The 23,492-nt window shown below is 41.1% G+C and overlaps 1 protein-coding gene across 2 annotated transcripts in view; it reads left to right on the top strand.

Moving 5' to 3' along the window:
• Nucleotides 1-23,492, top strand: part of znf609a (zinc finger protein 609a) — a 62,661-nt gene that overhangs the window by 20,473 nt on the left and 18,696 nt on the right. For both annotated transcript variants that reach the window (XM_049575150.1, XM_049575151.1), the window contains exon 2: nt 12,514-13,362. In XM_049575150.1, coding sequence (XP_049431107.1) covers nt 12,634-13,362 — 729 coding nt within the window. In that variant the 5' untranslated portion in view covers nt 12,514-12,633. The remainder of the gene's footprint in view (nt 1-12,513; nt 13,363-23,492) is intronic.

The raw sequence follows: 23,492 nt of genomic DNA, 5'->3' as shown, positions 1-23,492 counted from the left end.
AAAAATATTTATTTCATGCATTTCAAGTCTCTAAGCTGCCTCCTGCTACTGTGTGTGGATATACATAAGACACCAGCCTCAATTCTTTTGACCATGAGTTTGAAAGCAGATAAACAAATGTCCCAAAACATTGAACTATTCCTTAAATGCTAGTTCTACATCTGGTTAATGTAGTCCAGATGTTTTATGTTACACTATTTGCCTTGAAAATATATTTTTACTTCAAACTGCGGCCTTCAGACATTTGAAGCCACATTTAAATCCCTCTCTTCCCCTCACTCTCCTTCGTTTAAGTAGATGTGTAGATGATAACCACACAGACATTTATCACTGGGTATGAAGCCATAAAAGAGGTATTTAGTATTTATGATCCTCTGCACTCTGTAAACCTAAAGAAATCTTCAACATTTCAAACAGAGGAAAGTTTAACAGGCAGCAGACATCTTTTGGAGACAGTGGAGAGTAAACATCTAACAGGCAGCTGAAGTAGTGAAAGTGGTTAGTGGATTATGGGATTTACAGCCCACTGATAACAAAAAGGTAGAGGAACTTCAGGGTAGACTGGGGACAGCAGCAGAGAGGCTGGGTCAGTGGTTAGTCCTGGCAATAGAAGGTGTGGTGACCAACATTCACCCTGTGGTATGAGTTTAACAGCATCATATATGTAAATACATAAATAAACAAAAATTAAAGACTACAGTTCTTATATTTAGAGGACAAAAAATGGCTTGATAAATACAGGAAAATAAATACATAAATGCATAAATATGGAATTAAATAGAGAAACGCATGAATAAAGATAGTTGATTATAAAACAAGACAAATAAAATCTTTAAGTTATTTTTAAATTTTGTATATGTTTCTAAATATTAATGAGGTAGGAGGTCCCAACCTCTGCATTTCTTTATTTATTACAGCATTTATTTATTCTATGTTTATTCTTATTTATTGATACTTAATTTTTCGTCTTCCACACTTTTGGCTCCTGGGATCAGACATGTTTTTGTTCAGCTCAACATGACTTCCAAGCCGATGGTCTAGACGTGATGCAGTGTTGGTTTAAACCCCGACCTTTGACCTCTACTAGAACAGAGCTGCTGGACAGCAGCCCCAGGGCAAAGTGTGACCTTTGACCTGCAGTGACAAGAGTGTCTTCACTATAGTTAATCATTTTGGGAAATACTTTGATGTTCTGCCACTGAATTAGATTTAGATTAAACTGATACCACTCTGATCTCTGTGGGGAAAATCTGACTCTACAGACAGCAGCTGGTTAGCTTAGCTTAGCATAAAGACTGGAAACAGGGGGAAACAGTTAGCCTGGCTCCTACCAGCCCCTCTGAAGCTCTCTGATCAGCACATTACATCTTGTTTATTTAATCTGGACAAAACCTGAGGTGTAAAAATGACAACTCTTTGTTTTACTGGAGGTCATGTCCTGGACTGTCAAGTAGCTGCAGACAGTAACTTCCTGGTCTCTCCGCTGGTTGCCTAGCAACTGGTCCCAGCTGAGAAATAGTTGATTTAAAAATGGTTTAACAGGGTGTCTGCAAGTCCCTAAAAAGTCTTAAAATGTCTTAGAAGACATTAAATAGTCTTAAATTGGAATTTGTTAGGTCGTTTCTGCCACACACATTTGATCTAAATTTCATATATCTTCATTTATTTATTTTATTTTATCAAATACGTTGAGTTCTTTTTGCATCAAAGTCCACATTTCTGTGGAAGTTAAGCATGATACCTATAGACACCCTGTTGAAGTGAACTGTTTTGTATGGTGAATTTTGGATGGTACTGAAGGAAGTGCTGTTGTCAGTCTTAAGTAAAGTAGGATCAGGTCTGTATTCAGCAGGGGAGCAACTCCACTTGGCTCTGCTGTGACTTCTCCATCTTCTCCATCTCATTTCCCTCTCTGTTTTCTCTGCATCTCTTTCTCAGGCTAAAGCTTGGCGTGTTCATGCTGTCAGAAAGCATCCAAAAAATATGTTCTCAATGTTGGATTTGATTACTTCCTTGCAAATAGTTGCAATTTGGACACAACTTTTGCACAATTTGGTGTATAGATTGCCTGTTTTTTGCCGATGTTTATTCACCAAAGTCACACCATTTGTTGTCTTTTATACAAACACAAACAACAGGCAAAGACAGTGTGTGTTCCACTTAGGGGGGAGATGGTTTCCAAGATGAATCCATATGGGAATAATCCTGCTGAGTCGTAGTGATGGGGTTATACTGTAGGTCCATAGCAAATGATGATATATTTCCCTGCTGAGTGGTGAGAAGATGTGTGCTCCTGTATGACAGCAGAGATTAGAAACTCACAGACGCCTTTTGTTCTCTTGTTGAAACTGTGATCGTCCTGCAGAGCATCACTAAACAAACAGACAGACTCAGTTAGCGCTCAGTGTTTGACAGCAGGTCAAATATCTGAGTAAGGATGATTTATTTGTTTCTCATATACAGAAATAATAAAGTGTATCCCTGTTCAGTGGAATCTGACTGGTTTATACTGTGAGCTGGCTGCAGGTGAAGATAGTAGCTGCACATTCACTACTTTAACAGCACCTCAAGATAAGTAGGTGTTAATTGTGTCGGAGGTTCCGTCAATTTGTGAGGTGGTGTAAACTGTTTCTGTATTTAAATTTAATTGTCTTTTGAGTAGTTGTGTTTTGTTTTGTCTCAGACGGCAAAAGTTCCTTTTTGTAGAATAATGGTCAGTGGATGTTTAATATTTAATACTATGTATGATAGACAGTTTCAACATGTGTATAAAGTCCTGACATCTGTGTTTCAAGGTTTTTATATCTCATATACTCAACATATCTCTACACTGCAGTGAGAAGTTTTGTCTGCCAGAACTGTGGCATAATGAATACAAAAATACAATATGTACAACAATGATAAGATGATATGCGTTGTGACTAAACAATTCCAATAAGTTTATTCCAAATGAGAAGGAAAAAAGATACTTCTCTGCATCACTTGGGTTGGGTTCATAACTATTGCAGATCACTGATCACATACCTGAGTTTTAGTACGACACCAACATGTTCCTTTTATGTAACACCAAATACCAAAGGAACATTTTAGAAGTGGAACTTCTCAAATGCTTAACATTGTCTTAACACAAGTGTTTGTACAATAAAGTAGTACCAGTATATTTAATGACTGAAATCAGAAAGCATCTTGTCAATGAGTAATCAAACAAGATCACAAATCTGACATTTGATGTCAGTGTCAGCACTTCATAGTTTTCAATTGTCTGTGCTACTGACACATTCCTGTTTGGTACCAATGAATTTAGATCTCAGCCATGACTCCACACTTATTTAGGAGCTCAGCAGCTGACGGGCTCTTCCGGATGAGTTTTTTATCAGCAGTGATAGTAAATTTGTTATCTCATAATACTATAACATTAAGTGGCTTCTTGTCATCACTAACGTGCCCTTGTTTATGTGCTGAATAGTTCTCATGCCGTACATTTTTTATGCTGAGTGAGCGCATTGTGGTGAGGAAACCTGCCATACGGATATTTGTTGGGTTGAATGTGATGAAACTCAGACTGAAAATGGCTGTTAAAGGTCATCAGACTCAATCCAGTGAACGTCTGTTTGATTCTTTTATTCTTTTGTTACCTTCTCTGATGTGGTTCACAGGTTTCTGAGCTTGTTCGTATTCTTTTTGTGGCTTTCCTGATTTTATTTGCACATAATAGTAATGCCGTAGACCTGCAATAGAAAACCTAAACTACAGTTTTTGGATATTTTTTTGTGACTTCAGGTGCACAGTTGCACATTACACAAAAGTAATAAAATACAGTATTCTAGATAAAGTTTCCTGTAGCTTTTCAGAGTTAGATCTGTAATGATTATTTTCATTATTGATTAATTTATCCATATTTGCTTTATTAAAAACTTGCTTAAAAAAGCAAAAATAACCAACCAATTGGTTTCCTTTTAAATTTCCTACAGTGACCAGGCTCCTTTTGCTACTTTTACCACCTAATATTTTGCTTTTTGGGGTATTTGATGCATTGCTGTGAGGTGTGTGTGTGTGTGTGTGTGTGTGTGTGTGTGTGTGTGTGTGTGTGTGTATGACTATAATAATAACATGAATAAGGCTCAGGTGATCACAAATTGACAGTAGCGTTTTATTTTCTGTGGTTATGTTAGTTTTGCTCCAAAAAATAAACACAGCAAATAAAATGCTGCACCCAGCTTGTGAAAGTCTAATCAGCCTTCATATTGATTTACATTCTCTGCTGATCTTCAACAAGCTCTGTGTCACTGCAGTGTGGGCAGTTTACGCAGAGTGTCCGTCTTCCTCCACACTCATCCACCAGCAGATGTCTCAGGGTTTCACATCATCCTGCAGACTTTTGCTAGCTGAGTGGGGAGCTCCAGGTGCTGAGCTTTATTGATTTGCATTTAATGCTGCTGCCCACATTGCAACGACACAGAGCTGGTTGAAAACGTGCAATAATTAACGTACATTCTTTAGGAGCCCTCATCTCAACTAGCAGTCATATTGATTAACGTTAATCTGTGTTGATACTGATTTATGCATTGATGTTGTGCTATGGCGGTAGACGAGTTTGGTTTTTCAACAGTGGCGGAGTTTTAGTCCCAAACTTTGGACACTTTGGCATTTTCTCTGGCCTGTCTCTTCTCTTCTCCCTCCGATATTTTTTTTCTCTTCCTTCATTTTGCAGTCTGCCCCATCAAATCATGTCTATTTTAAGCATAGATGCACAATTTTGAGGTGTCTTCTTCATGAAACACCTGTCCACAGTGTGAGCCTGTTGTGCCACAGTAATGATCATCTGCGTGAAACAAAATTAGAAAGTTACAAATTTAGAATCTTTTACTGTTTCGTCTGCTGGATAACTGTCTTATCCCTAAAAATCTGTGATGTTGATGATGTGGTTAGCTGAACTTGTCCACCACTGAAACTTCAGTCGTAGATACTCTTCGGTACAAGTTTAAATAGAAGCAGTTTTACACAGAGCCGGTTTACCAGCAGTCCACACAGAGCCGAAGCAGCAGCAGTCACTCAGCTGCAGCTGGCATCCTCCCAGCCTCGTCTCCCTGCTCCTGCAGCGCAGCTCTGCCTGGTGTAAATCATCAGGAGCTCTGACAGCGTGTTAATATCTGGGCGAGGATTCACTCTGCCTGGGACATGTAGTTTATAGCCTGCAGAGTCCAAAGATGCTTGCTGGCTCGTCTGTGTTGAGTTGTGGAACGGTGCAGGCCAAGTTTCCATCAGAGCAGCCCGGATGATTTGTCCTGCTGCCGGGAGAAGCCTGGCCGGCCGGGCTTTGCGGGACCGGAGCTTCTTCCACACATTTCCATATAAAGAGGCTCCTCAGCGGCTGACAGCGAGGCAGGCTGCTCAGAGGAGCGGCCGGCCTGTGGAGGTCCTGCCACCACGCCGCTTTTAATTAAGTGTGGCATTAGAGGCAGTAAAGCAGAAAGTCTGATCTGAGAACAGCTCTGCAGTCTGGATGCCACCAGCTAATCCACTCAGTCATTTTAACACAAGCAGCTTAGGAAGTGGTGTGCGAGTCTGAACACCGGAGGCACAGCGTGGGACGTGTTCATGTTTGCTGCTTCGCATTCAACACAGATAGCTCACATCCAACTCCTCTTCCCTCCAATAATATTCTAACATTTGCTTGTTTATGTCACTTAAGTGCTAAAATAATTATTAATGAATCAGCCATGGGGCTGCATTTTATTTTTTAACTTAAATGCATAATACTATTAGTCACAAATGAAGAAATCTTGGTTAGAGAACAAGAAAACAATCAGATCAGACATTTTATACCAACTGTCAGTCAGTTTTCAACACAATGTGCAGGATCTGAAACAATTAGTCTAAATTATTCTTCAGCTATTTTGCTAATTAATTCATCGTTTGTGTCATTTTTCAAACAAAATGCCGGTCATTCAGCTTCTCAAATGTGAGGATTTGCTTCTCTTCTCTGTTTTTCATCACAGTGAATATTATATTTTTTGGTTCGCACTGTCGGTCCCAAAAAAAACAAGACATCCTGGGGAATTGTGATGGACATATTTCACTATTTTTTGATGTTTTCTAAAGTAAATAATCAAATGGTAAAATTATTGTGTGGTTTATTGTCAAGCCCTACTCTGTGCCTTATGTTAGTCTGTGCCAGAACAGTGTTGAATTTCAATAGCCAGCCCAAATCTATTGACAGAAAATTAATCAACAAATTTGATCATTGATTAACTGTTAAATTCTTTTGTCAAGGTTTTATTTTTCATAAAGTGAATTTGTTGTTTTTCTTTATTTTACAGAGCTGAAACAATTAGATAAAGGGATACTTTACCCATTCTCAACCAGGTCTCAACCATCTAGGGTTGCAGTGATATACTTGTTTCGTGTACATTTGCTTATCTATGTTATCTAAAAAAATCAGTTGAAAATCAGTAATGTATCCTTTAAATCAACAAACGAAAAATGAACCTGCAACAAGTTTTTGATTATCAATTAATCGTTTCAGGTTTTTAAGCAAAAATACCCCAAATGTTCTACTACCAGCTTTTAGATCCTAGTCCATTCAAGTGTTGTCTCTTCCTGGCTTTCAAGGCTACATTACAGTAACATATGTCATTTTCTTAAATTACCAGACAGCTCTTGTACATTATTCTAATCAGTAACTGCTGTTTCATCAACAAAAGATTATTCTATAGTAAAAATAATTCTTCCTTGCACCCTTACAGTATTTGAAAAGCATCTCATCCAGTGTAGTTTGGCGTCTGTTTGTCTTTGCTGTGTATATGTTGAGCATTCTGTTTGTGTTTTCCGTGTCGTGTGTGGTGTGTTGTCAGTGTTTGCTCCATGTTGTTGGTGCGTTCTCTGTGTGTTTTGTTGAAGCATTTGAAGTCGTGTTATTAGCAGCAGGATTAGCACTGCCCCCCTCCTCCTGTCTGACCATCTGGCTTCTCAGCCACTCAGGCGCAGGCGGAGCAGGGTTCAGAGTGTTATTGGCCGGGCTGAGCTGTAAGGGTGTTAAGTAATGCTCCCACCACATGGGGTCAAAGGTCAACCTACAAGTTCTGAGTTAAAAGGTAAAGCCAGCAAAAATATGACGCTAACACTTAGTTTTATCCTTACTTTAATAAATGTTGAAATGAACGTTGGATGTTTTGTCACAGTCTGAGAGAACGCATCATCAGCATCACTCTGAGTTTCATAAATGGATTTGTTGTGCTTGTAAAACATCCCAGCAGATTCAGAGTCAGATCTTTGTCTCTGTTTGGGCTTGAAGTGGAAATCCCAGTCAGGCCTTAATCTAATCAGCTGTTTGTTGGATGAAAGCCTCCCTGTCAAATACATTTCATAACAATTTGTAATATGTTTTCAAATTACGCTGCTGACAGACAAACAGGCTCAGTAACTGCTGGAAACATTTCTTCCTCAAGCGGAGTTATAACAGACAAACTAAAAAAAGATAAGAAAAGCTGTTATTTATGTGACCGGACCAGAATCCATCAAACACAACAGGTTCTTGAGACTCCTGCAGTCCTGCTGAAAAGTTTCAATCAGGTGTCAGTGATGTTGGAGTAATTGTAGGACTGAGGAGGAGCTTGTTATTGTCGGCGTGTTGTCGGAGCTGTTGAAGTGAGCACGAGCTGAGCTGCAGGTGTTCATATAAAGAGGACTGATGCAGGTTTTGATGTTCTGAATGAAGTTTCAGTCAACAGTAACCGCTGTGTTTTGCTACCTGAGTTCCATCTGCTGCTATCTCAGAACCTCAATGAAATAAACTTTCCCACTCACCCACAGTGTTTCTCCTGTAAGATTTTTCTCACTTTGTTTTTTGAATCATAATTCTTATTCTTAGTTTCTGCGATGGAAATAAGAAAACAGTTGAGTTTGTGGCCTGGGCGGGTGATTTTAAATGATGATATTATATGACATATATCAGGGTTCAACATTAAAGTTTTTTTTTTCCTTCACTTGTCCAGTCAGGCAAATAGATGAAAAATCTTACATGTCTGTGGTCAATTTTAACTCACCCTATATAAATTGTTTTATTTATAAGGGCCGCACAATTACGGACAGAATGATAATCACAATTATTTTGATCAATGTAGACGTCACTAGGCCTGTCACCATAACAAATTTTGCTGGGTGATTAATTGCGTCAGAAATTATTGCGATAAGCGATAATATTGCGTAATATTGAGCTTTTGAGACCATTTTTATTAATGTTGTAATTTTGCTGTTTTTAGAACATTTTTAAACTTAGATAATGATAATAAAGGCATAATGATGCAAGTACACCCTTTTAAAGAGAAATAAACACTTATTTAACAAGAATATTTAGGAATGCAAAAAAGACAATTTAAATATTCGAAATAACACGTAAAAATATCGAAATAAAAACAAAAAATAGACTGTCAGTCTCTCACTCTCAGGTGTGCAGTTAAGTTGGTCGTATTCACTCTTTTTGTTGAGATGGTTTTAGAACAAACCCAGTGCACCGGCTCGTCCAAATTACTGGGCTCCCCTCTGTCATGGTTTAAATCCAAAACACTCACACAGGGGCCGTGACGTTTGGTTTAGGAACAAGTTCCATGTCTTTCTCTTTCGCTCAACTGTTTTCTTTTTTCTCCGCCTCGTCTCCCCCTCACGATCGCACTGTGTGTGTGTGTGTGTGTGTATAGCCCATAGCCCCGCCTCCCAAACAGAGACAAAGACACTCGATGACAAGAGCTTTCCCTCCGTTCATCACGCTAATGAACCAACTCACCTGGCTGCCAGACAATGCACGGCAGTGAACGCTCTTGTCGTCCAGTCTCTTTGGTGGAGAGAGACGAGGAAAACAAACACGCATGAATATGGCAATTAATCCCTTTTAATTTACCGTGCAATTAACCAACTTATCGCATATCGCGACAGGCCAAGACATCACGATTACTAATCACGACTATCGATTGTTTTTAGGGTCAAAATATTTTCTTTGCACTTTCACTTTGAATTAAACAGAGCACAACTTCCACTGGAATGTTGTGTTACATTCCTACGAGTTAACAAATCTTTGCATCAAAATAAGACTTAAATTAAGGTTCTTATTCCCCTGAATTAAGTGCATCACCTATGGATACATATCCACCACTGTATTTTTTTTTTATTTATTTATTTTTTTTACAAAGTCATAGTACCATGACATGCTGCCGCGTCACTGTTATGGATGTCTGATGTCCTGTAGCTGGACAAGGCCGTGGGTTCAGTGTTGAATAGATGAATATAATTCTGTGGATAATATTCTCCTTGGTCTTGATACATTCATCGTTCTGCATATTAAGGGTTTTTTCAGTTGGCTGGCAACAATTTAGTTGTGTTGCTTTGTGACACAGACACACGTCTCATGCCTTCTTTGCATAGGATTTGTTCTTGCCTAAATCCGAAATACTTCCAGCAATATATGATTTTGGTTAATAATGGATGATTTCCGTTTTGCCTGTCACAACATTCAGGAAAGTTTTTCACTGGCTGCTGCTGCTGCTGTAGGGTGCACACATATTAGGCAGCTCTTCAGAAGTGGAGGCTAGCTGTTAGTTTACAAGCCCTGGATTTGATATGCAGTGGAGATTTCTATTAGAAGAACACACATTTTTAACATCAATATCACAGCTGATCATGTTCGTGTAACTGTGGGAAGCCCAAATCATGATCGTGGCTAATTTTCAATGTAGCCCTGTATCTGCCATGCAAGCACGATGCTGTTGGCTCTTGGTATGAAACTCCAGCGATGTTTTTCAGAAACTTAATGTGCATTTGGAAAAAGGACTTTTTATTTGCCTTGCTCTCAAACTTGCAGCAAACTGCTTAGTACATAGTTGGAGTTTCAGCCCCATCCTCTGACTTCACTCCAAACTCCTGTTTCCAGGTAATTGAAATGCTCACTTGTGTAAAGAAGACTCACTTCTGACCTACTTCCATCATCAGCTCCACAAAAACTAAAAAAATATTCAGTGCCCAATTTGGCATTTTACTTGCCCTAGTGTCTGTCAAGCTGTAAATTATTAACAATATTAATATGGGAAATCTCCCAGTAGACGTTCAGCCTGTATAAACTCCTGCGTCGTCTGTTTACTTCATGTGGTGACACTCAGAACCTTAATTAGCATCAGTTTTGAGTCAGTCGGGCTGTAGGTTGTTAACATCACAGCCCACCCCCCTTCTATCCGCTCCCATGGCTCTGCCAACAGCCCCGTATTGTCAGAGGAGGTCAGGGGTCACGTCCCTCTGTTCATATGATAAGTGGCCTAAAGGAGGCTTTAGAGGAGGGGTCTGCTCCCTCATGCTGCCTGTCACAGAGGACTGCTGGGAAAAAAGCCTCACAGTGAATGGCTGTGATCCCTCATCAATACGGTCTTTATGTCAGGAGCAATAAACCTCCTCCACCCACTTTACCAGTCTGTCCCGAGGAGGCACACAACAGGAAGTAACAGAGCGACTCTCTGATCTCAACAAACAGGACTCAAAGCCTCCAGGACACTTTGACTTATCTGCAGCGGTCTGTCTCAGAGGCTTCAGATATACGACTGAAACACATGATCAGAGGTTCCAGCACTAATCGATTATCACTCATCACTGATAGCACCATGAGACTGAGTAGTAAAAATAAGTTTTAAATCAAATGGCAATGCCACAAAGCACATTTTCAGCTCTTGTGAATGGGCTCTGACACACACAGTAAAATGATGGAAGCAATGTCTTCAACACTAATACAGTTTAATAAGTGAAATAAGATCTGGACTTGGACTTTAAGGAAAGACATCTCTGTCCCACCATTCCGCGATGGTACCATTTATACACAACTACAAAGAAGCATAACAGCGTGAAATCCTCGCCCTGGCGAGGCAGTGTAAAAGAGTCTTCGGAGAAACTTGGTCACTGAGGCGCATGTAAGCATTTGACCTCAAATTGCTCCTGATGTGTGTTTATACGGGTGGTGCAGGGCTAAATACACTGATGGTGTAAACACAGCGTCCCTGTCTCAAGTCTGTTTTGGGACCTTTGCTGCGTGACATGCATCCTTGCTACCCTCATTTCCTGTTCAGTTCTGTTTGAAAAATTCCTCAAAATGCTTTAATTGAGCACAACATTAAACAAAGTGAAAGATATGCAAACAGCACTAAAACATTTTCTCATTTCTATTAATTTAGTAGCCAAATAGAACGATATGCTCAAAATGAAGGTGGAGCTGCCAGGTGAGCAGACCCACCTGTCACAATGAACCACGTTTTCCTTTCCTCTTAAGCAGGATTTATACTTGTGTGGCAGAACCCATGCCATAGCCTACACACATCACCTGCGCCGTTGTGAGCATTTATACTTGTGGTGTGGTGTGTCTGTGTCACTCTGCAGTTACTCCTCCAAAACACTAGTCTGCGGCGGAATTCCTGTGACGTGCCGTAAAGTTTAGCTGATTCAAAACACACATTAAACATGGCTTGACAGAGACCATTTCAAACACAGGTTCACAACTTGGCTTCACTATAACTAGCAGCATTCACAGACCAAATACTTTATCTGGACACATTTTCCTCACAAATACAACATGCTAACATTCTTAGCACAAGCCTATGGCACTTTACATTGTATAGATTAGCCTAGTGGTCAACAAACTTTCCCTCTTCTCATATGAAGCCAGGGACAACAGCAACATTTAACAAAGGTGAAGTTACATCGATGCAGAACCTACGCCGTAGCTACGACGTCGATTCAAAGCAGAAGCATAAATTCCACCATAAAGGGACATGAATTAATTTCAGCCCGGTGTTGTATACAAAATGCTGTGCGATCTGACAATAAATTGTAAATGGAATATCTTGGGGTTTTAAGGTTGTTTGTAGAGATGTACTGATACCACCTTTTCCTTTCTGATACCGATTCCAATCCCTAAACCTTAGGTGTCTGCCGATATAGAGTATCGATCTGATACAGCGCGTAAAATAAAAATGGATGGGGTATGAATTGTTGTATGTCTCAACTCCTAAAACTCTATGTAAAATATTAAGAAATAAATACATAATAGTAGAATGAATGCCATAAAACTTTTTTTTATTATTATTATTATTATCCAGTGTTGACACAGATCAAGACACAGGTTAAAGTGCAGCCACACAGTTTGGTAAAAAAAGACATTTTAAAGGCTACAGTAGAATGCTTTTTAAACTCCCTTTCTGTTTCGTTTGCCTGTAGTGTGCGTATGCGTAATGACGTGAGGCATTATGTGGTATTGGATTTGACATAGGCTGTATTCGCCGATACCCGATACCGCATTTTAGGCAGAATCAGGGGCATCTCCGATACTGGTATCGGTATTGGTACAACTCCAGTTGTTTGTCAGACAAAACTTGTGGACTTGATATAATTTGAGATGAGCATCAATGATGAAATTAATCATTATTCCTGGCCCTACTCATGTTTCATTGTTTCCTCTGTATCTAACATGTCCTCTGTCCTGTTTAGGAGGCGATGTGGGATGCAGGGAGGAGGCGCGGGGTCCAGCCCTGAGGAGGCGTCCTGCGGCTGGGAGGAGCGCGGCCCTCCTCTGGCCCTCCTGCGGCGCTCCGGGACGCTCCTACTAAGATGTCCCTCAGCAGCGGCCCTGCAGGCGGGAAAGGTGTGGACTCCAACGCGGTGGACACGTATGATAGCGGCGATGAGTGGGATATCGGTGTTGGCAATCTGATCATTGACCTGGACGCCGACTTGGAGAAGGACAAACTAGAGATGTCGAGCAGTAAGGAGGGAGGGGGCATGGCCGCCCCTCCCAGCGCTGTGGCTGCTTTACCTGACAATATCAAGTTTGTTAGTCCTGTAGCCACCACGCAGGGCAAAGAGAGCAAATCTAAATCCAAACGTAGTAAAAACTCTAAGGAGAGCGTTAAGGCCCCAGTCTCAGATGGAGCTAAGAAGGAGGTTCAGGGTCGGGCCCCTGGGGACCCGCCACCCCAAAACCCCAACTCTACCCCCACTAAAGGAACTGACAAGTCCAGTAAACCCTCCCGTACCCTCCCCGCTGTGAAAAAGGACAAGGATGGGGTGACTGGGAAAACTAAGAAGGAGAAAATGGAGGTTGTGGCCACAGGAGTGGTCAACACTGAGAAAGAGGCTGTGGCCCCCATCCTGCCGCTGGGGGCCCCACGCAGCGGCCCTTTCGAGGGCCAGCAAAACCCAGAGTTAGCTGCAGCCGAGCAGCTTGGGAATATGGCACTGGACTCGGCAGGGATTGGCCAGCCTGTTGCCATGACAACAGAGCAAGAGGAGGTGGACAACGGTGAATGCCGGAATCTGAAGAAAGTGGTCGGTGTGAAGGTAAGAGACAGGGTTTATTTTTATCTTCTAAAAATGTGTTATTACTCCTCGCTGTGGCTGGTGCAGTCATCCTTGCTGAAGGACGCTTGAGTGCAAGTCTCTCACTGAATTTGTGGTTTTAATGTTTCCTGTTTTTGTGTGTTGGTGTGTGGAGCAGAACTGTGCTGCTGTCTTAACCAGAGCTCCTAAAGGAAAAAAACGATATCAATGTCAAGAGACACTTGTGGTTAAATACAGAGCAGATAAGACGTGTTGCTGGATTTGGAGCTTCTCATTTGAATCTTAAAGCAGGTGGATGATCTCACCTGATCCAACAGATAACTGATCAGTGTTCTGCTCTCCGTATGCAGACACAAAGTTGGGGAACTCACAAAAGAGAGATTAAAAAGATCAGATCAAACTGGAAGCAGCAGAGATTTTGATATCCTGATATTGGATCCTAGAATTCCCATAATGCAATCAGAAGCATCTCTTTTTGAGACCCTACCTGCTAAATGTTAATCTGTTAATTGAGATAATTCCAATGACATTGTTATGACAAAAGTTTTTTTTTAGACTTGTCAAAGTTGCTCCAGAGACAGAAGAAGCTGAGCGGTTCTCCTAGTGATAATGAACTGATCTTTATGTATTGACCTTAACCCGCTTATTTAGCAGCGACACTAATTATAACATCCTTTTGCCATTGCGTAAATGAAGTTCTACTTGTATATGCATGTACGTATCAGTGATGTAGGGCTGGGTGATACATTGAATTAATTAGAAATTACTTTTTGCATGTCATGTAAAAAAATTTACAACAAGCTCAAAAGTAAGGGTGTAACTATCCATCCATCTGGATCGACTTAATTGATTGAGTGATCAACGATCCAATATCATCGATGTGAAGTGAAAACATATTCATATCGTCTTTATCATATGCCTTTTTTAAAATTCTGTGTCACCATCAAACAAGCAGCAGGCAGATAACAGCAAGCAACTGAAAAAAAAAGTCAATGAGGTAAACGTTATTCACTCAGGAATGAATCAGCAGTGTGGAAATATTTGGATTTCAGAGAAAACACGGGTCAACAGACGACATACGTCATATGTAAACAATGACGTTATGAGACAGGACAGAACGTACCAGGATGCAGTGGTCGAGCCATTCACTCTATTTTCTCACAACAGCAACATTTGCTGCTGTGTTTTAACAATGTTCAGCTGAAAAACGTGCTTGCAGGCTGAAATTGAACTGTGCTCTTCTGTTGGGAGGTGCAGTGACTTAAATATAACATGTGATTTGTTAAGTTGTGCTCCATGCGGCTAAGCTATTTATACAACGTAAAAATGCTTCAGCTAATAATGGGTGACTAGCAAAAACAATTGTTTTGGATATGAATCTTGAGAGTTATTATTGAGCCAAATTTATACTTTTGTTAAGTGCTTTATGGCTGTTGGGAGAAGTTTGCTTTCAGGGCTTTAGCCCAGATACCCCTGAAGCTTTTGGAAAAAGATGATGGTTTGGGTTGAAATGACAAGATTTCTTCCAGAAATTACTCTCTGACAGAAAGCCCTGAAGGCTAACTTATTCCATGTGCTATTATATGTGTGTTAGTGGAGTCAGTTTGAACTATCATATTGTGATGAAACTTTTGAGTTACACCCCTACACTAAAGTTTATTTTATGTCAAACGGTAACATAGATAATGGCTGCTGCACTAGGGGCTGTACACATGCGGTTTCATCAACCACCTGGAAAATGCGAGGTCGGCGGTGGGCGCTACTTTTGTGCCTTTTTTGAGCAAGCTTTCAGGAGCGTGGCGGCAGGTTGCATTTGAGGTTGCCAAGCAACCTTAAAAATCACTGTATTATAGCCTATCTGAAATCCTGAGTGCAGAGCTGATCTTCTTCCAGTAGCAGTTTTTAAGTGTGTGGGTATAACCTACGTCGGACAGATGAGAAGCTCTGGCAACCCTGCAAGTAAATGATCAACTTTTCGTTTTTACCACAGACTGATATGTACAGAAGAAGGGATTGGTTGCTCCTCGTCACATGACATGCAGTAGGCGTTGCTGCATTTCAAATGTTGAACTCAGTTTATCTCAATGCGCAGCCGTCGTGCCCTGAAAAATAGGCATTTGGGAATGTGTGCGCCGCAACAGCATTGCTCTGGCGTTTGACTGCACCTATATTGAAAACAACAAATTTTAATGTGCAGAAACGCTGCATGTGTATGGCCCCTTAGCCCTACAGTCCTATGATGTGAATTTTTACACGACATGCACACCTGCCTGAGTCTACAGGACTGCTGTGACTCTGCTGTTTAGCTGCTCAGGTGATCTCATAGTGAATTTTACAGTCACATCTACAAAATGGACAGACTGAAAAATATTTTGAACACTGATCTGAGCTCTCTTTGTGTTTGTTGAGATAGATCTTGGATATTTTCTATGGTTAGGTGAAGCCACTGGAGTCAAAGGAATACTGTGTGGATCAGCAGTCAGCAGATATTATAGTGAAAGAGACGGATTATTTAGACTTTTCTGCTCAGTCTGTGCTGAAGCTGATTACTATAGAGGATATCTGTGTTCTTTTTAGTTGAAGCATCTGGTGGTGACAGTCCATAGCTGTGTTGGATAACCTGTATTGTATGAATATGATGACGACAGCCTCGCAGCTGTTTCAGGTCTGTTTTATTTCTGTAAGACCTAAAAACATGGCGTTTCATTAAGCGGCTGCATTTTGCATGTCACCCAGCCCAGGCAGAAAGTCTCTTAACAAAGAATCCGTCAGATGGTCAAATCCCAGTCCACTCGCAATGCAAATAAAATTTTAATTTCATGTTGAGTTCTGTAGAGATGGACAATGCGTACAGAATGCAGAGAGCAGTTTATTTATGGCCTCTTTACAAGCTGTGTCTGGGTTATTACATTTCTTTTACTCTCCCCAATAAATATTTCAATAAACATCTAAAGCTCACAAAACAAGCTCCAGTAAAAGTAGATTTTACACATCCTTAAGTGGCTGCCATCATCATCTGTGAGCTCTTTGTAACATTTAGACAGTATTTTGGTCCATTAATGTCAGAATATTTCCTGATAATAATGAGTGTTTTCTAAGAAGGGAAAAGAGGAGATGAGATGAATTGTTTGTTGCTGCAGATCTGTAGTTTTCCTTTATAGAAGCACAGGTTTTTTTTGTTCTCCCCTGGGCTCTGAGCTGCTCAGTGTCTCCTCCGCAGCTGCTGTTCAGTCCAGCTTTCCTCATCTTCTTACCAAATTTAGCTCAGCGCTGAGGTTTCCAGCTCTGCCGAAGTGCCCAGGCTGCAGCTTATCAGCTGATCAGAGCTGTCTGTTATCCAGCACCCCGGAGCTCTGCTGCCAAGTTCCAGCACTCGTGCTCTGTTTCCTTCGTCCAACTGGCTGACCTCCTCTGTCCGTCACACAGATTTCACTGCTGTCACCTCTGACCTCTCAGACACACGCAGACAGTGACTCTGCTGGCTGTTGGTGTCAGTTTCTTGACCTCAAAATGGCCACTAAAACTTTTAAACTGTCATCTAACATCTGAAACATTTTAAACTGACTGAAATGCTTGAGGGCTTTTGATTTGAATTAAAAACAGGAAGCATTGAGTTAAAAATATATATATTTTCATGTCTGTGACATATTCTACCCACATAGACATTGGGACTGTAGTGTAAAGTATGATGTTGCTGGTATGATGTCATTATGACTTCAATAGATCATTTTCAGTCTATTTTTGCTGGGAAACACAGGAAAAAATAGGCGACATGCCGAATCTCTAGATTAGTCCCGCCAAGCTGCGCTGTTCATGCTGGCAGTGTGGCCCGGCGTTCGTTACACAAAAGAGAATTCCAACAATAGGATGTATTGAGTAGCAACACATGTGAACAGCAGCTTGTATGTCCAGGTTGCTAAACAACAGCTAGTCCTAATCACTCTCCATTTTTAGATAATGCTTCTGTTGTTGATCCCTCCAGCTCATCCTGGAGACTTTTTGTCTGAGCTGCTCTTCAATGCAGCAGCACTAAGCCCTTATTGAGCCAAGTTCTTCAACTTACAGAGGCTGCTGCAGCAGGGTTTAATCAATTCAAGAATGAAGGTTAAATAAGCTGTTGATTCAACAGTAAATAGCCAGTAGATTCAAGGATAAATAGCTGCTAACTCGTCGTTAAACAGGCCGTAGATTCAAGGATTAAGTGGCTATTGATTCAAGGTTACACAGGTTGTTGATTCACGGTTTAATAGGCTGTAGAATCAAGGTTAAACAGGCTGTTGATTCAAGGATAATCCAGCTGTAGATTCAAGGATCAACTGGCTATTGATTCCAGGGTAAGCAGGCTGTTAAATCAAGGATAAACCAGCTGTTGATTCAAGGTTACACAGGTTGTTGATTCATAGTTAAATAGGCTGTAGATTCAAGGTTAAACAGGTCGTGATTCAAGGATAAACCAGCTGTTGATTCAAGGATAAACCAGCTGTTGATTCAAGGATAAACCAGCTTTTGATTCAAGGTTAAACAGGCTGTTGATTTGAGGTTTAACAGGCTGTAGATTCAAGGATAATCCAGCTGTAGATTCAAGGATCAACTGGCTATTGATTCCAGGGTAAGCAGGCTGTTAAATCAAGGATAAACCAGCTGTTGATTCAAGGTTACACAGGTTGTTGATTCATAGTTAAATAGGCTGTAGATTCAAGGTTAAACAGGTCGTGATTCAAGGATAAACCAGCTGTTGATTCAAGGATAAACCAGCTTTTGATTCAAGGTTAAACAGGCTGTTGATTTGAGGTTTAACAGGCTGTAGATTCAAGGATAAACTAGCCATTGAATCAAAGCTTAACAGGCCGCCGATCCAAGGATAAACCAGCTATTGATTCATAGTTAAACAGGCTATAGATTCAAGGTAAAAAAGGGCTGTTGATCTGAGCTTAAACTGGCTGTGTATTCAAGGTTTAACAGGCTGTTGATTCAAATCTAAATGGGCTGTTGATGTTAGGATAAGCGGGCTGTTGATTCAAGGATAAACTAGTTGTTGACATTTTTCACGTCACTGTATCACCATTTAGACTAATCTGATGTTTGTAAAGTCTATAAACACAATGATTAAACAGACATTACTATTTCTGTGTGCATGTTTTGTAATTAATAACATGGTAATCGTAGATTAGCTGGGCTAACCGTTAGCTGTGAGCCCCGTTAGCGGTGTCTGTAGCAACTCAGTAACTCAAACGGTCCATGAAAAAATATTTTTTCCAGCGAATATCTTAGTTACAACATGATTGAGCTAGCAAAGCAGTTTTGTATTGCTATGTGTGGTATTTATTCAGTTTAGGGAAATCACAATGTCTAGAAAGCATCAGGGGCTGCAGCTGACAAGGACAGCTAACAGCAGCAGCAAAGCTAACATCAGGATGTCATCTGTTAAAAGCCTCCTGTTGTCGGATATGACGTGAAATTACTCCAGTTAGCTCAATCATGTTGTAACTAAGACATCCGCTGGAAAAAATATTTTTTTCACGTTGACGAGACAGCGTTTTGGGTGGAGCGGTCGCCATGGACGCGGAGCTTGCTGTTTCTGTAGGTACACATTTCCAGGGGACATCTGCACGTCTCGGCCCCACCCCCTCCATTGTGATTGGCTAAAGTGCACCATCATTCAAACTCAAACCCACGCCCTCCCCCCTCTCTGTAGTCGTCTTTCACACAGGGCTGCCGACAGATTCTACAATGTAAATTGCAGAATCTGTCTTGAGAGATTAAGGTTAAACAGGCTTTTGATTAAAGGTTAAGCCGGTTGCTGATTCAAAGTTTAACCTGCTGTTCCTTTAGTGTCAAATAGGCTTTGATTAAATGACTAAATTGACTGTTTAAGGTTAAAAAGCAGCAAAGTCCATCTTGAAATTGAAGCTCCAAGTGTCTTTGGTTGATGAATTGTGTTTTGATTGATTTCCTAAGTGAAACATAACTGAGGCGTAGTCTTCAAGTATCTTAATTTGACCCAGGCCGAGCCGCTGTCAGCTGACTGCTGGTTTGAATTTCACAATAGAAATGTCTCCGAGTTCACTGTTACTGCTTGACATTTCCAAGAGCCACTTTCTGTTCCAACCACTGCAGCCAAATCAGCCCAGACAGGACACACTGAGTCTATTTCAACAGCACAGACAGAAACAGATGACACCACGTGGACCAAAAGTCAGACTAAACACAAAGTGAAGACTGTGGAAAAGAAGCAAAGTATTCTCTTTCTATTGGACAGTTTACAGTGGGGACAGACAGGACAGAGCACAGAGAGACAGTCCTTCCTGTGAACGGCTAAACTTGGACACAGTGACGTCACATCTGGATGTTTCCAGCTGCTCCGTTGGTGAAAATCATTTGGGTCTAGTTTAGATTAATTCAACATTTATTTATTTTCAAAGGCTCATTGAGGGCGACCCTCATTTTCAAGGACTTCAAGTCAATTAGGGCTGTACTATTTATCGTTTTCCTATAGTCATCACAATGTCATTGATGTTGGTTGGTCCACAAAAATATTTGGTGGCCACAGTTGTGTTGAAACTGTTTCTGAGATGTGTTAACACAACTGTAGGATCACTCTGTGGTGCTGGTGAACCGTGGGCCTTTTACTGTCAGGTGTTTCTATTCTTTTGTCTATTCATTATGTCCCTGTTTCAATGAGGCCAGGTTGAATAATAGAAACACCTGTTAGTACAACACAGCACAGTTATACAGCAGCACAAACTACATCCTCTGAAATTCTCCATATATAATAAAATGTTGTCTTGGACTTGGTTTTAGAGAGGTGTACCTAATAAACCCCAGTGTATATGCAGGTTAAAATTTATCTGCAATAAACCAAAATCAGAGCTCGCTGCTGGATGAACTGCACAGTTCTCTTGACATTAGAGATAGATCAGCCTTGTTTTTATAGCTCAGCATATATTTCAGTCATGCTGACAATATCCTGAATTATTTCTTTCCACTAAAGTTTCACTGCGGGTGTCAAATATCGGCCAAATACTGTAAACTCCAGTCTGGAAGGTATAAAGGTGTGAAGAAGTGGCTCAGGCTAATCCTCCCCTTGCACATACAGCAGAGAGCAACACGCTCTGCTCTCTGGAGGCTCTCACAATGTTTTCTAGGAAACAGAAGAAGACGTGGCGGGTTAAGGTGAAAGTGCATTCACTGTAAAAGTAAATTAAAGCATCCTGAGAAGCTAACGGGCCCCCCGACACCTCGCCTCTGCAGCCAGTGTTCCTGGAAGTGCGTTCTGCTTCAGTCACGTTTCCTCTGCAGGAGAGAAACTACCTGCTCAGAATAGGTGAAATATTCCTTTAGGGTTTAACTCCAACAGACCTCGACTGGCTCAGTCTGTGCTGTTTAAAAACTGAGCAAAGTCACGCCTTTTTGTCTTCTTCATTTGTTAATTTTGGTTTTAAATTGGTCTTAAATTCAATCCCACAGTCCATTAAAAATGAATTTAAAATTCAGCATTCTGTCTCTCAGACCACACTGTCAGTCCTGGGCCTCCATCCAAAGACAGAGGGAGAAATCAGTCTGTTCTCTCCAGGTCTCCCTCCCTCCCTCCCAGATGTTATTCCAGTGTCCTCAGAGTGTTCCATGGAGAAATAACTGCTAACCTGTTGTTCATTTCTGACATTCCTCTGAGTTCGTGTGCGAGTGGAGGAGGAGGAGGGGCGTGGAGAAAAGTAGTCCTTGAGGGCTTTTCAGGGGAGGGAGGATTGTGAATAAGTTTTAGACGGAGGTCCTTGAGGAAATTCTTTATGTTTGATGGGTTTTAGGGAGATTTAGGAAGGATCTCTGAGGGCATGTTGAGTACTTTCCAGGTGCCCTTGGAGAATTTACGTGCTCAGATCCTCCATGCCTCCCTGATGTTTGTCATGACTGTCTTCCTCTGAAGCCCTCCTCAACATGGCCTTCAACATGTGTGCGTGACCAGTGTAGCAACATTCCTGACGTGGCACTGTGAACATGTGTCCAGAGTGACCAGCACCTCCCACAACTCCTGATAGGAGCAGATTGTGTTTTTGGGTCTGAGGACAGGCTGTCATGTGCTGTACAGATTTTGTGATTTGTGATACTGGGCTATATAAATAGAGCTGACTAGACTACTGCATGGCCTCAGTAACCCAGCTTACTGCAGTCTGAGTTGTTATGAGTTGGTTGATGCCTACAAGGTGAAAACACTGAGGTTCTTCATTAAGTTCTTTATTAATTTAGTTTCATGCATGGCAAGTGCACAGTGGACAACCGTAGATTCCAGGGACCAGATGTATAAACTGGTATTTCTAAATGTCAGAATAATTAAAATGGAGTTATTACAAGTTGAGCAAAAAGGTTATATCCATCCATCCATTTTCACCCGCTTATCCGGGGCCGGCTTGTGGGGCAGTAGGCCAAACAAAGCACCCCAGACGTCCCTCTCCCCACCCACACTTTCCAGCTCCTCCTGGGGGACCCCGAGGTGTTCCCAGGCCAGATGAGATACATAATTCCTCCAGCGTGTAACAGGAGTTGCCCAGGGGCATCCTAATTAGATGCCAGAACCACCTCAACTGACCCTTTTGACAAGAAGGAGCAGCAGCTCTACTCCAAGCTCCCTCTGGATGTCTGTGCTCCTCACCCTATCTCCAAGGTTAAGCCCAGCCACCCCTCGGAGGAAACGTATTTTGGCCGCTTGTATCCACGATCTCATTCTTTTGGTCACTACCCAAAAGTCATAACAGTTGCTGAGGGTTGGGACGCAGATTGGGATATAGATTGACCGTAGATAGTTCACAACAAGTGAAGTTCACAACAAGTGATATAACCAGTGAAATATGTATGTAGGATGCAGCTGGCCAATCATGCCGATTGAGTTATTGCAGAGAAGATTACTCAAGTAATTGATAAGGCAGAAATTAGTTGCTAACAGTTTGTCAGTTTATTAATTGTTGAGGTAATTTATCTCACTGCTTCAGCTTTTCAAATGTGAGGATTTGCTTCTATTCCCTGTTTAATATCATTATAGGTTGAAAATGGTCTGTTAATCAAATGAAACAAGCAGTTTAATAATACTTTTATTATTTTTATGCCTCCTCACTTGTAATAGCCATGGCCGGAGATATTATGATTTCGGGTTGTCCGTCCCATTCTTGTGAACGCAATCTTAAGAGCGCTGTGAGGGAATTTCTTTGAATTTGGCACAAATGTCCACTTGGACTCAACGGTTAACTGATTAGATTTTGGCAAGCAAAGGTCAAGGTCACTGTGACCTTGCATTCATGTCTTTCTCGTGAAAGTGTTATCTCAAGAGCACTTTGAGAGACTTTCTTCAAATTTGGCACAAACGTTTACCTGGACTCAACAACGAACTGATTAGAATTTGGTGGTCAAAACTAGCAGTGATCTCACAAAACACGATTAACAAATTGTTAATATTTTTAAGACTAAACTAATAATCAGTAACTTGTTAAAAGAATCAGCAGTATCTGATGATGATGATAGTCATTAGTTGCAGTTTTAAATTATATTAGAACTAGTATTTACAGTAATACAGCAGTATTCGTGGGATAGACGAAGGCGGTCTGTTTCTTCTGATTTTTGCTTATCGAGTTGACATCATGAGCTGGCTGTTAGACATGCAGAACAGAAGTTTGTTTATCAGTAGGAGGTCTTGAAATGGCGCTAAATGAATAAGTATTGTTCAGACAGTGAAAGCAACTCTGTATTTTGGTTTGAACCAGTCAGGACCTGTCACATATTGAAGACTGGTCCTCCATGGTATACCTGTTGCTGATTGGATGTTCCTCACTGCAGTGCTGTCTTGGATTTGTTGTTAACGTCTCTGCTGAACCTACTGTGCACACAGTCTTGTACTTTTGACCTTGTAACTTGTTCGTTTTCCAGTGAACCGTAATTATCTCGGCACTGTCTCTCATTGTCAGTCACCTCACACGGTCTGAGACAAAAGGACTTTTATCTCCTGAATTCTGGCAGCCTCGTGGAACCTCGCCCACTTCACTTCTCTATCAAGTGACACATTAAACAAGCATCAACGCAAAGAGCGAGAGAGAGAGAGAGAGAGAGAGAGAGAGAGAGAGAGAGAGAGAGAGAGAGAGTGTGTT

This window comes from Epinephelus fuscoguttatus, linkage group LG4 (genome assembly GCF_011397635.1).
Source record: "Epinephelus fuscoguttatus linkage group LG4, E.fuscoguttatus.final_Chr_v1".
NCBI classification, from domain to species: domain Eukaryota; kingdom Metazoa; phylum Chordata; class Actinopteri; order Perciformes; family Serranidae; genus Epinephelus; species Epinephelus fuscoguttatus.
This window is presented reverse-complemented; position numbering and strand designations above follow the sequence as displayed.